Below are 12,808 nucleotides of genomic sequence, written 5' to 3' on the forward strand. Positions count from 1 at the left end.
GGTAGAAGTTGGGAAATTTCATTTTCTTTATTTTTATTTGCGTTGTTTTACCAACGTGGAAATGTTTGTTTTGGGTTTGGTGTTATTTTTTTCATATCTATTACCTAATAGCCTTTGAGACACAGAAATAAGATTATTCTATCAATGTTTCTTTCGAATAATAAAAATTGACTAGAACTCTCAATTTCTGATCTGATGAGCAGCCTCCGAAGTTTCTTCCACTATGAGAAGTGGATGAGGAAGGGGCAATCTCTTTCCTATACGGAATAAATTCTGCCGATTTTTAGATTTAATGTTACTCTTTACTTTCATAGTAACAGCGTAGACCAGAAACATTCACAGAAATCATAAGGGAGTAGATATGAATTTCACATATTTGACGCGTTTTTTAAAGTTTCTTTTGTACCCCACCCCCAACAAAAATCTTGGTTACGGACCTGGGGATTATACATCGATTTCTACCTCTAGCCTCTCCTCGTCTCTCCCTTAGAACTAATTCCGCATTTATCTGACGGCTCAATGAGAGCTGAAATGTTTTGGCATTAAAATGTACCCTTTGAGTTATCTCCCCCCCCCCCATCCTTAACTAAAAAAAATATGGGATTCCATTATAGAAGTTTAAGTGCCTTATTAAGTTTTGTTATTTGTCCATTGCTTACAGGTAGTACTTTTCATTCTGTAACATACAGACATCTTTCGCGGGGGAGTTTTCTCCAGGGAAGGGGGGGGGTTCCTGGGGGAATTTTCAGCGGAGAAAAAACCATTTGGGAATAACTTCCTTTCAGCGGGGATGTATTTTCCGGGAGCGGGTATTTTCAGCAGGGTATTTTCTCGGTGGGTAAACGCCTAAAACCCTTCTACCATAGCATACCTTTTTATATACAAAAGGTCGATTTTTTTTTGTAACAAATTCCGTGGTGATTATAGCTGATTTGTCAATGTAGACAACTTTATATTTTGTTTATTAATAGTAACTAGGACATACGAAGGGGACGTTAAGGCAAATGGCCTAGAGATTTTTATATCTTCCATTTTTCGTATAACTTGTCTCTTTTTCTATCCAACAAAAAGATATAAGTAAAAGAGAAAAAAAGGGTTCAAATTTATATCTCATTCCTTGGTGTAATAATATGAAAAAAACTTCGTTTTCTTAAAGAGTTAAAGAGGCTGCGTTCCAAAGTCGAACCTTAAAACGTACAGGAATTAGAAGAGGCAGTTGGGGGGCTGCCGCCCCCCAAACCCCCAGCTTTTAAAGACTCTTTTGTACAGGTTTTTTGTTTTTTTTGCTAACCCCCCGCTCTTGGCTTCGGAAAGGCCCTCTTTTAATTAACAAAAAATTGAAATGAATGAATAATGGAATAACTTCGAAAAATGTTAAACACAAGAGGACAGGAGAACCATTGCGCCGAAACTAGTAAATAGTAACAATGAAGTCCCCCCACAAAAAAAAACTGTACAAAAGAGTCTTTAAAAGCTGGGGGTTTGGGGGGCGGCAGCCCCCCAACTGCCTCTTCTAATTCCTGTACGTTTTAAGGTTCGACTTTGGGACGCAGCCTCTTTAACTCTTTAAGAAAACGAAGTTTTTTCATATTATTTCTGTACGTTTTTCTACAATCCATGGTGGATGTAATTTAATAATTCCTGTACTCCTCGTACAGGAATTAGGAGAGGAACTTGGGTGGCTCCCCGCCCCCCCCCCCCCCCGCTTTTAAATCATTGTATAAAATAGAAAAAAATTAGGACTATAAGAAGACTATTAGGAGAGGCAAACCCCCCGCTTTTAAAGACTCTTTTGTACAGGTTTAATTTTTTTTTTCATATTAATTCTGTACGTTTTTCTACAATCCATGGTGGATGTAATTTAATAATTCCTGTACTCCTCGTACAGGAGTACTCCTCGTACAGGAATTAGGAGAGGAACCCCCCCCTCCCCCCCGCTTTTAAATCATTGTATAAAATAGAAAAAAAATAGATAGAATGGCCGAAATGTTTCTTTTGCTCATAAGAAGCTAATATTCTGTTATCTCTCAAATGATAAGCTGTCCAGGTCAAAATTTTTTTGATGTTGTGAAAAAAAACCGCCCGTAAGGGACTTGAACCCTTGACCCGAGGATTAAAAGTCTCACGCTCTACCAACTGAGCTAATAACTTGCATGTGTGTATATATAACTTCTCAATAACTTTTAAAAATTTTAAATTAACATGGGCTCTTATGGAGAGAAATCCGTTAATTAAATAGCTAATGCGTGGTTTCTGGAAAACAGGGAAGGAGTTATCGGATCGAGCTGAAATTTCGCGGATAAGCTCCTGGGCCGTAGGGGACCTTAACTTGTGAATTTCAGCCCGATCGGACAACGTTAAAAGGGGGGGGGGGTTGGATGGTCGAAACTTTCGGGGGGTTAAGATTTTCCTACGAAACTTTCCAGGAAAATTACTCGGAGAATTCCGCATCGAATGAGTCTTCGTACACCCAGATCCGATGTCGGATGTGACCTGTAGGCGTCTAGGAAAAAAAAAGTAAATGAATTTTAAGAGGCTATGCGTGGTTTCTGGAAAACAGGGAAGGAGTTATCGGATCAAGCTGAAATTTCGCGGATAAGCTCCTGGGCCCTAGGGGACCTTAACTTGTGAATTTCAGCCCGATCGGACAACGTTAAAGGGGGGCTGGGGTTGACGGGTCGAACTTTCGGCCAGATTTTCCCCATGAAGGAAAAGTTGGAGGGGGATGAAATTTTGCAGGTTTCTTAGTTGGAGCTCGGGCTACGAAATGCATCCCTCCCCATCCCTCTCCAACCACTGGAACCGAAGATCGCTTAACATTGTCGTGTGTCGCCTCTTTATAGAGGCACGAGTGTGCCTCCTTGATTCGAACACCATGATTATCACAATACTTGATTCCGACTAAATATTTCACCGCTAATTTATATGCATGCTTCTTTTCATCATTTTGGCTACGAATTTTTGTGGAATGATTGAAAGTAGAAAAAAATATAGACAAATTACATGAAAAGAGTAGTTTATTATGGGTAAAATTGTTTAATTTTTTAGGTTCTGAGGATAAGCACAAGCCTAAAGGCCCACCAGCCCTGTGCTTGTGCTTATCTTCAGTTTCTAGATAAAAATCTCTGATTTGAGAAAGGTATAAAATTTTCTTTTATACGAAAAACTGAATTACACACTGGAATCGTTTTATCAATCAAAAAAATATAGTCCAGATCCTTTGAAAACTGACGCTTTCCGATGCTGATTCATCCAATCACTACTTTTACTACTACATTTCGAAAGTTACTTTACTCACATCCATTTTAAGATGTTCCAGTTGCTGCAATACAGATTTATAGTCTTGATGAAGCTTATCCAATTCTGCAAGCCTATTCGCCGATAGTTCCTTTTGCTCTTCGAGTTCTCTGACTAGTTCTTCAACCTTCAAGGAAATACAACTTGAAATAAATACTTAATGTTAAAAAAAGCTTGTGAAACACAGCGTTTCTAAAGTGGTTATTGAATCAAGGGATGAGTGTTTGCATCTCAAAAAATAAATAGCAAACATTCAGAATATTAGGAAAATTAGGTTCCTACTATCTGGGCGTATGAAAGAAAGTGTGTTTCATTTGAGGGGCGAGTATGAAACATTGGGGAAAGGTATAATATATTTGAGTCAGGGTATTATGGTTAAGAGTGGGTGATGAGTGGAAATAGGAGTGAGTGTGGGAAAACTATCAGGTGGCTGGGAGGCTACCTCAGGTTAAGTATAAAACACATTATAAATTATAGGCAAGTTTTTATCTAAATCTAAAACATTGATATTTTAGTAAATATCATTTGAGGATAATTTAGTACAAAAAGAATCCACAAATATCCCTTTTACTTTTAAACCAAGATTAATTGACTGTTATAAAAAACCGGTCAGTAGACAGGCGGCGTTAATGGCTAGGGACAGAATTCATATCCAGCAAATTTTTTAATAGTCTTTCATTTGTTCTGGCCTGTTTTTTTGTCTGTATTTTTTTTTATGTTGAGCCCTGAGGACGGCTCGGCGGAGGTCCAAATATCTGATAAGCATTTTCGCCTTCTTTCCAACTGGCTGAAAATCACCTTTGTTTCTTTGTTTCTTAATTATTTTTATACCTTTCTTCGAATTTTTTCCGTTTTTTAATTCGTGTTTCAAGAATTCAATTTATTTGTCATTTGTAATTATTTTGTTTCCTGTAACAACCGTCGAGTCTTCTTTTGCAATAAATAAATAATGCATAAATATAAATAATGTATAAAATAAATAAATTTATAATATAAATACATATAATAATATAAATATAAAATAATATATAAATAAATATAATAATGTATAAAAATAAATAAATAACTAAATTTATCAAAGAATACCTTTCCCTTATTGTAATTGGTGAGTTTAGATATTGGTTTGTCGTCAGTCCCACTACCTCCAATACAGGGAGTTATAGCCTGGTACTGCTTTAGTTTTTCCAAAGCATCAGCAAGATTGTGCTCCAAGTTGTGGTTCGATCTTCGAATCCTATCGAACTCATACTGTATATCGTCTAGTCTATTTTTTAATTCGGCAGTTTCTGTTTCCCTTGCTGTTAATTGCTCTTGGAGTTCCTTATTCTAAAAAAAAATAATAATAATTAACTTCGCGAAAAACGATAGAAAGTTAAGTAAAACTTTCGAAGTAAGGCACAACTTCTTTGTACTTTCAAACACAGCAAAATAAGCACAATTTCGGAAACTTACACATACTGTTAGAAATCAAGATCCAATCCCTGAAACACAGTGTTTACGAACAAGAATCAACAAACACAACATAGCTGGCGATTTTATCACCAGAGGGCGAACCAGGGCCACAGTATGCCAGCCCAAGGAATACATTTTGACTACTGTGCGAACGCCTTAAGGAAGGATTGGCCTAGTGGCTTGCCATGAGTTGGTTCTAGTGGAGGTAAGAAGTACTTCCACCCGGGGAGACAGAAGAACAACCTTTGGCAAAAGTTCAATGAGGGCGTTGAACCATTGGGAGGGTTCTCGAGGCATGACTGGAGACGGGAAATGGACTGGCTGAAGATTGCCAGGGAAGCAACAGCTGACAGACCGAAGTAACCGTCAGAAGTAATTCCAGAATCTACTACTGCCAGGTAGGATAGTTCTTCGACTGGCTTCCACCGAAAGTAAGTAGGCAAGAGGTAAGAAGTAGACTTCTTATTTTTGAATTTACAAAAATTGTAAATAGGGCATTCTCCTTCTCCACTCTCATCCCCCCGATATGCCTCCAGTAGTCCCAACGATTCTGTTTCGCTCAATAGGCATTAATGGTGATAGAGTGAACCCAAGGGCGAAAACCATGTATCTAGTCTTCAAAACTATCTTCAGGGGGAAACTCACAAAGTTGTGAGTTTCCAGTTTGTTTCTCCAGTGAGTTTGCTTCACATATTGAATTTCTGTGTGAGTCAGTTTTAGCTGACTCACACAGTGGATAAGGAAAAGCCACCCAAGCTGTTACAATTTAAAACAATGAATGATTGTTCGTTCCCAGAGATGACAACTGGGATTAGTTACAGAGGAAAAGTTACCAATCCCAATCCAAAGAAAATTTAAATACTTGCGCTTTACTTGCCCCAGACCCAAAGCATAATTTCTATCCTTTATTAGGTCGACATGAAGGATTATATAGCCTCTGATACTGTCCATGGATATTCTTGCCACAAAAAAAGAGTCGAAAAAAAAAATCCTTTTCGACATTCACATTAGCTACAAATGCTTATATAAAAATCCACAAAAAAGAATCGAATTCCATAATCACCACAATCTCCTTAGACCCGTCTAACCAATTTAGTTGCAATTACAACTCCAACTTTTTTCCTACTTCACACTTCCGTTATTACACATATCCTGAATAATCTAATCCGTCCTAGTTTTCTGATCCTTTCGTTCCCCTTTGTTTAGTTAACTAGTATATACTTTACATCCTAAAAAGCTTAAGTCAACATACTTATTTCAAGTTTTGATGGCTGTATATTGCTTACTTCTCGGCGCACATGGCAGAAAAAATTACAGTGAATAAAAACTAGTTAAATGAGAACTTGCTGACACTACCAGTCAGTTAAGCAGCTACAATATGATTTTTTTGAAGATTTGCCACACAAAGACGCGTTTTAGAATAGACAGTGAAAAGAGTAAATGGTCTGCAGCTCCCCCTCCCAAAATTTTAGTTTCAATTCTTTGGATCACCACTCTTCTAGCTCTTAATTCATCAAACCTGCTGTCTCGTTTTTTTTCGTTTTTTTTTTATCTGTGAAGAGAAAGAAAAATTTAGTACGCACATACACCCCCAGTGGTTATCGAAACGGAAACAGACTTAAATATAGGCTATTTCTCCAATTGCTGCATATTATTTTGCCAATTTTTAAATTAATTAATGTGCCTCAGACCTTTGATATTACTTCCAATGCACAAGTTTAAGAGTCAAATTGAGCCTCGCCAAGAATGGTGCGACGAGATTCATATGGGGTCTATGGCATATGAAAGCTTTTACTTCTAATCATATGGAAGTTTATACGTCTAGTTATATGGAAGCTTATACGTCTAGTCATATCAAAGCTTATACATCTAGTCATATGGAAGCTTATACGTCTATTCATATGGAAGCTTATACGTCTAGTCATATGGAAGCTTAAACGTCTAGCCATAAGGAACCTTATACGTCTAGTCATATGGAAGCTTATGCTCTACTTATGTTCAACTTAATCATTAATAGCGATATTCGCCTTCTTCGCGTTAATACCCGAAAATAAAGGATCCTTATTGTCGTTATCCGTCAATCAAGACAAGCCACTACACAAATTAAGACGGGGTTTTAACTGTTAGAAAACTATCACCTCTTTCACTGACATTGAGCCGTTTAAACGTTAAATGTAAATTAAATAAAACTGCAGGTAAAACTATGAATATCTTAACGTCACCTGGAAACAACTAATGCTAATTTGATAGTTTAAGACTTACCCTTTTGCTTCAAAAGTATTTGAACTTGGAGCAATGATGCATGACTTTTATTACAACAGATCAAGCATCAAACGAAATAAAATAAAATTGTTCTTTTTCATTGGAATCCAGTCCATGGAGGGGTGATTTGTCGAACACCCTTAAATCGGACAAAATAAAGGGGAACAAGGTATAATACAGGGTATAATAGGGTATAATAATATAAGGGTATAATACAAAATACCCTTTTTATATTATCGTTAGAAAACAAGAGCTAAGAGCTCATATGGCACTTGTGACGAGGCTGGAAGAGCCAAGAGCTTATATGGCATAAGCTATAGCAAAATTCTAAGAATCCATAGATTGGTTTAAAAGGAAAATCAGAGGCTTAATGCCGGTTGGGATTTAAAATAAGAGCTCTGAGTCACGAGGTCCTTCCAAATATCAAAATTCATTAAGATCCGACCTCCCACTCGTAAGTTAAAAATATCTCATTTTTTCTAATTTTATCTCTCCCTTCAACCCCCTAGATGTTCGAATCGGGGAAAAAGACTTTACCAAGTCAATTTGTGCAGCTCCCTGGCACGCCTACCAATTTTGATTGTCCTCGCACGTCCAGAAGCACCAAACTAACCAAAGCACTGAACCCCACCCCCTAACTCCCCCGAAGAGAGCGGATCCAGTCCGGTTACGTCAATCACGTATCTACGACATTTGCTTATTCTACCCACCAAGTTTCATCCCGATCTCTCCACTGTAAGCGTTTTCCAAGATTTCTGTCCCTCCAACCCCCATGTCCCCGGATACGATTCGAATTGAAAATAGAGAATCTGAGACATAACATCTTTCTATGTGTCAAGTTACATTAAGATTTGATCATCCATTCGTAAAACAAAGATACCTCACTTCTCACGTTTTCCGATATTTCCGGTTTCCCCCTCCAACTCCCACAAATGTTACCGGATATGGTCAGGATTTAAAACAAGAGGTCTGAAGCAAAAGATCATTTTAAATATCAAATTTCATTAAGATCTGATCACCCGTTCGTAAGTTACAAACATCTCATTTTTTCTAATTTTTCGGAACCCCCCCCCCAAACTCCCCCAAAGAGAGTGGATCCGGTCCACTTATGTCAGTCAGGTATCTTAGACTTGTGCTTATTTTTCCCACCAAGTCTCAACCTCATCTCTCCACTCTAAGCCATTTCCAAGATTTCCAACCCCCCCCCCCACGACAAAGGATCTTGTCGAGATTTAAAATAAGAGATCTGAGTTACGAGGTCTTTCTAAATATAAAATTTTATTAAGATCCGATCACTCCTTCGTAACTTAAAAATACCTCATTTTTTTTCTAATTTTTCAGAACTAACCCTCCCCCCAACTCCCCCAAAAGAAAGCAGATCCGTTCCGGTTATGTCAATCACGTATCCAGGACTCGTACTTATTTTTCCCACCAAGTTTCATCCCGATCCCTCCACTCTAAGTATTTTCCAAGATTTTAGGTTTACCCCTCCAACTCCCCCCAATTTCACCGGATCCGGTCCGGATTTAAAATAGGAGCTCTGAGACACGATATCCTTCCAAACCTCAAATTTCGTTAAAATCCAATCACCCGTTCGTAAGCTAAAAAAAAACTCGTTTTTTCTATTTTTTAAATTAACCGCCCCCCCCCCCCCAGATGGTCGAACAATGAAAACGACAATTTATAATTTAATCTAGTATGTTCCCTGATATGCCTGCCAAATTTCATCGTCCTAGCTTATCTGGAAGTGCCTAAACTAGCAAAACCGAGACCGACAGACAGACCGACAGAATTTGTGATCGCTATATGTCACTTGGTAGATACCAAGTGCCATAAAAATCAGCCCTGCCTCTACATTTTGAAAAATACCCTTTTTGTGTCTTTACTGTAAAAAAGAAAGAAAAGAAAATCGTTGCCTTTCTACATTTTGTGAATTGGTGCCCTTTGGAAACTCTTGAAATTCAGTAAAAGGATAGGGAGATCTATCCAGTAAAAGTAAAAGTAAGTAAGTAAGTAAGACGGCACTAGACCCTTAAGGTCCAAACCGGCGGTGCTGATCTCCGTTTCATGGCCCTTCAGCCAGGAAGTGCAATGGGGGGCTGGGGGGCAACCATCATATGCTTTCACACACCCTTCCTGCTTACCTTCCCCAGATTTCTCCAGGTACCCATTTGAGCTTACAGAGTCACGCCACTGACCCCCGTCCCAAACTAAATAACTGGTCACAACTGGGATTGAACCCGTACCCCTTGGACAAAGGATTCCCACGCCAGCGCGCCAACCACTCAGCCAGGACGGCTAAACAGCATCTATTCAGGCTACCTATCCAGGCTACCTACCTCGCTGGACAGCAGTCAGCTGTTGATGCCTCATCATGCTTACTGTATCACCGTACCATCACAGCGCACAGATAAACGTTTAAAGAAAAATACAAGGCAAAGGCTAGAGACTATTAAAACACTTTAAATTATACTCGATGAAACAATCGGGTAAAACAATTAAGATAATTTTAAAAACTGAGTTTTACTTTCGAGAAGTTTTTCTTTTTTTCGTAGCTTTACTCTTCAGTTTCGTTTGCCAAAACCCGGGTTTACTGCCCAGGGCAATTACCCCTCCTGTCCCCCTAGATACAATTCCGTTCCAACATACCTTAAGAGCAAGAGTATGGTTTTTCTCGTGTAGTGTGGAATTTAAAGAATGGAGTTTTTTATTTTCGTCTTGAAGTTCAACTATCATTTCTTTGACACTTTCCTCTAGTGGCGGGGCTTCATCTAAAAAAAGAAAGAAAAATAAGTCACGCGTTGGGTTTAGCTTTTATAAAAGATATAATAAGCAGCTTATTATATATTGAATAAGGTTAAATCTATTAAGCGTATAAGTTTCCAAATAATAAAATGTTTTAGATATAAAAATATCCATTAAGACGTTTAGAGGATCACTCTCTGTGAAACTATGAGATCCAACAGTACCCCATATTATTAATAAGTGAATATTTTGGTACCTAAGTAGATAGCATTAACAATGGGCAGGTCCAGGAGTCCACAGTTGAGAGAGGGGGTAATATTCCAGCGAAAAGCACCTTGTGTCCAAATTTTTTGTATTCAAAATATACACAATAGCTACAAAACTTTCACCTAGTTTGTATGCACACGAAAAATGGCGCTAGTATTTAAATGAACCACAAGCATAAAGATTACTTAACGAATTCAAATGTTAGGTATAATAAAAAAAATTATTCAAGTTTTCATGTCTTTTCATTTTTACACAAGCAGAATACTCCTAGTGCAAATTGTCAATGCACTGATTTTTCTCTATCAAAGATTGCAATAATTGAAAGATTTCCCGGTCTCCAGCTATCAAAAATGTTGAAATTCTTACCATACCGACAAAAATGAGACTGAGGATTTGATTACGTAGATGCCCTGCGGAAGATCAGCGGCTAGACTAAATCAAATTGTGTAGATACACCGAAGCTCTCTTTCTCGTTTCGATGCGTAATTAGGTGTCAGTTGTAGTGTCAAAAGGAATTTTTTCAGATAGAACTTTCTCCCTGGTGAAGAAGTACAGCCTTGTACTTTGAAGATACTATCTAATCTCTTAAACAGTTTTCATCCAGACATTGTCTTTAACCTTTCTATGAGTTCTGTATAATATATCTAGCACTTTGCGCACCAGGTGAAGAAGAAATGAAGAGATTCAAGAGAGCAAAAAATTTCCTTGACAAGTGTCTAGGGACCATGGACACGTTCCATGACATGCCACATGGAGTAAAATCTGGGGCATATCTAATCTGGGCATATGGGCTAGAGCGACAATTGTCAAGGGATCATGGCAATTGTCAAGCAAGAATTTTCTCAACAATTGTCGACCTGAAAATCTCGTCCCCAGAGGCAGTTATTTGGCCTTTCAACTGTGTTGAATAAAATTTCTATCTGGAAATTTTGGTCTATTGGAAAAAAAAAAGAGTGCGAAAGAGAGGGTTCGTTGACTTGGCGCATCAGGTGAAGAAAAAATGAAGAGATTCAAGAGAGCTAAACATTTCCTTGAAAAGTGTCTAGGGACAATGGACACGTTCCGCGACATGCCACATTGGCTAAAACCTGGGGCATATCTAATCTGGGCATATGGGCTAGAGTAATAACTGTCAAGGGATCATAACAACTGTCGAGGGATGTCACGTTACACGTTCACACGAGGGATGTCATGTGACACGTTCCAGACGTGTCACATGACCCAATAGGCTTAAATCTTCCTCTAAGTAAGAAGTGCTATCGGCGAAGTCATATATGATTCATAATCATATGAGAAACATCTCCTAATTCAAACATCTCCTAATTCAAACCAGCGTTTTAAATATACTGTAAAATATTATTAATGAAGTTTTCTAGCCAAAAATGTCCAGAGAACTGCAACTAGTCAATGTCCAAAGTCAATGTCAATGTTCTCAATGTTCTAGCCAAAAATGTCCAGAGAACTGCAACTAGTCAATATAGATTCCTTCATTGCATCCGCTTGCCTAGAATGGAAATAAACGATTTTGGTTTCTCACACGTATATAGTGACTTGCCGTCATGATTTCCATATCACATCTCAGAATCGATACAATGTCGATATTAATTCTGGAAAAGGAGAATGAAGGACGTTCGAAACAGAAAAATAAAAGCTAGGAGTCATAGAGAAGAATGCACCTAACTGATTCTTTTCTCCTCAGAAGTATACAAGATTCATTTTAAAAAATTTGGTTCAATAAAATCCACGTTTTCTTCTTATTAATCGTACTGAGGGAAGAATTATAAAGGTACGACTCAAACCAAGGAATTCTGTAGCCAAATGACCCAAAAGATTAAGTAGCACAAGATTGGCTACGAAACAAGCAAGAGAGAATAAAAAAAAAGTTTTTACAAAATCTAGTGACGGATCTGGATACACAAACCAACCAAAAGAGTCAATGTCAAAATGAGATGATGAAAAGATAAGTAAATTTCCAAAGTCATTGACAATTGTAATTAAGAAGAAATCAAATTGATGTTTGCAAATGGAAGGATATACTAATACTGCTAACAACTCACCGCAACACAGAGCCACCTGAGCCCAACACAGCTACGCATGCTCTTCCTATATCCCAATCTATTCAAAGTCTCCCTCTTTATACCCTCCAAGGAAGTTCCCATTTTCCTTAAATCTTTCCTTACGACGTCTTCTCACCCCAATCGAGGATGAACTACTTTCCGTTTGGCCCTAGATGGCTTGCTGACAAGGACGATCTTTGGCAATCTGTCATTCTTCATCTGGAAAACGTGTCTTAGCCAAATCAGCCTCTCTCTCAATATAGCCCTAGAAAGCGGGATTGAACCATCTTTTGTACTGACTACTGTTTGAAATACAGTCAGGCACTCCGTTACCCAAAACAAATCAGTAGGCAATTTCTCTGGAAAACATATAGCAAATCTTCCTCCACCCTTTGCAACGCCCATGCTTCAGAACCATATTTGACCACTGCCACTACTGTAGCTTCCAATATTCTAAACTTGGTTCGCTCGCCTATCCTCCTATTCTTCAAAACTCTTTTCAACTATGAGAAAACACCTTGGGCCTTGGCTATTCTACTTATAACATCTTCGCTGTAATCTTTGCTACTAATACTACCAAGGTAAGTGAAGCTGTCCCATTGATCTATCTTTTTGTTCCCCAACTTCACCTTTTCATCTTCGCTTGTTCCAAGCCTAAGCGAAGTACTATCAAATAGCAGCTAAGTGTTATCAAATATATTTGATAACTAATTAGAACAGGGTAGAAA

At 38.1% G+C, this 12,808-nt stretch overlaps 1 protein-coding gene across 1 annotated transcript in view; it reads right to left on the reverse strand.

Moving 5' to 3' along the window:
• LOC136025926 (E3 ubiquitin-protein ligase Bre1-like) overlaps positions 1 to 12,808 on the reverse strand; it is a gene marked incomplete in the record, with an annotated part of 103,657 nt that overhangs the window by 51,431 nt on the left and 39,418 nt on the right. The window contains 3 exon segments of the mRNA XM_065702007.1: positions 3,299 to 3,424; positions 4,384 to 4,623; positions 9,661 to 9,782. Of these exon segments, the coding sequence (XP_065558079.1) occupies positions 3,299 to 3,424; positions 4,384 to 4,623; positions 9,661 to 9,782 (488 nt within the window).

The sequence above is a fragment of the Artemia franciscana genome, chromosome 4, assembly GCF_032884065.1.
Source record: "Artemia franciscana chromosome 4, ASM3288406v1, whole genome shotgun sequence".
Lineage (NCBI taxonomy): Eukaryota > Metazoa > Arthropoda > Branchiopoda > Anostraca > Artemiidae > Artemia > Artemia franciscana.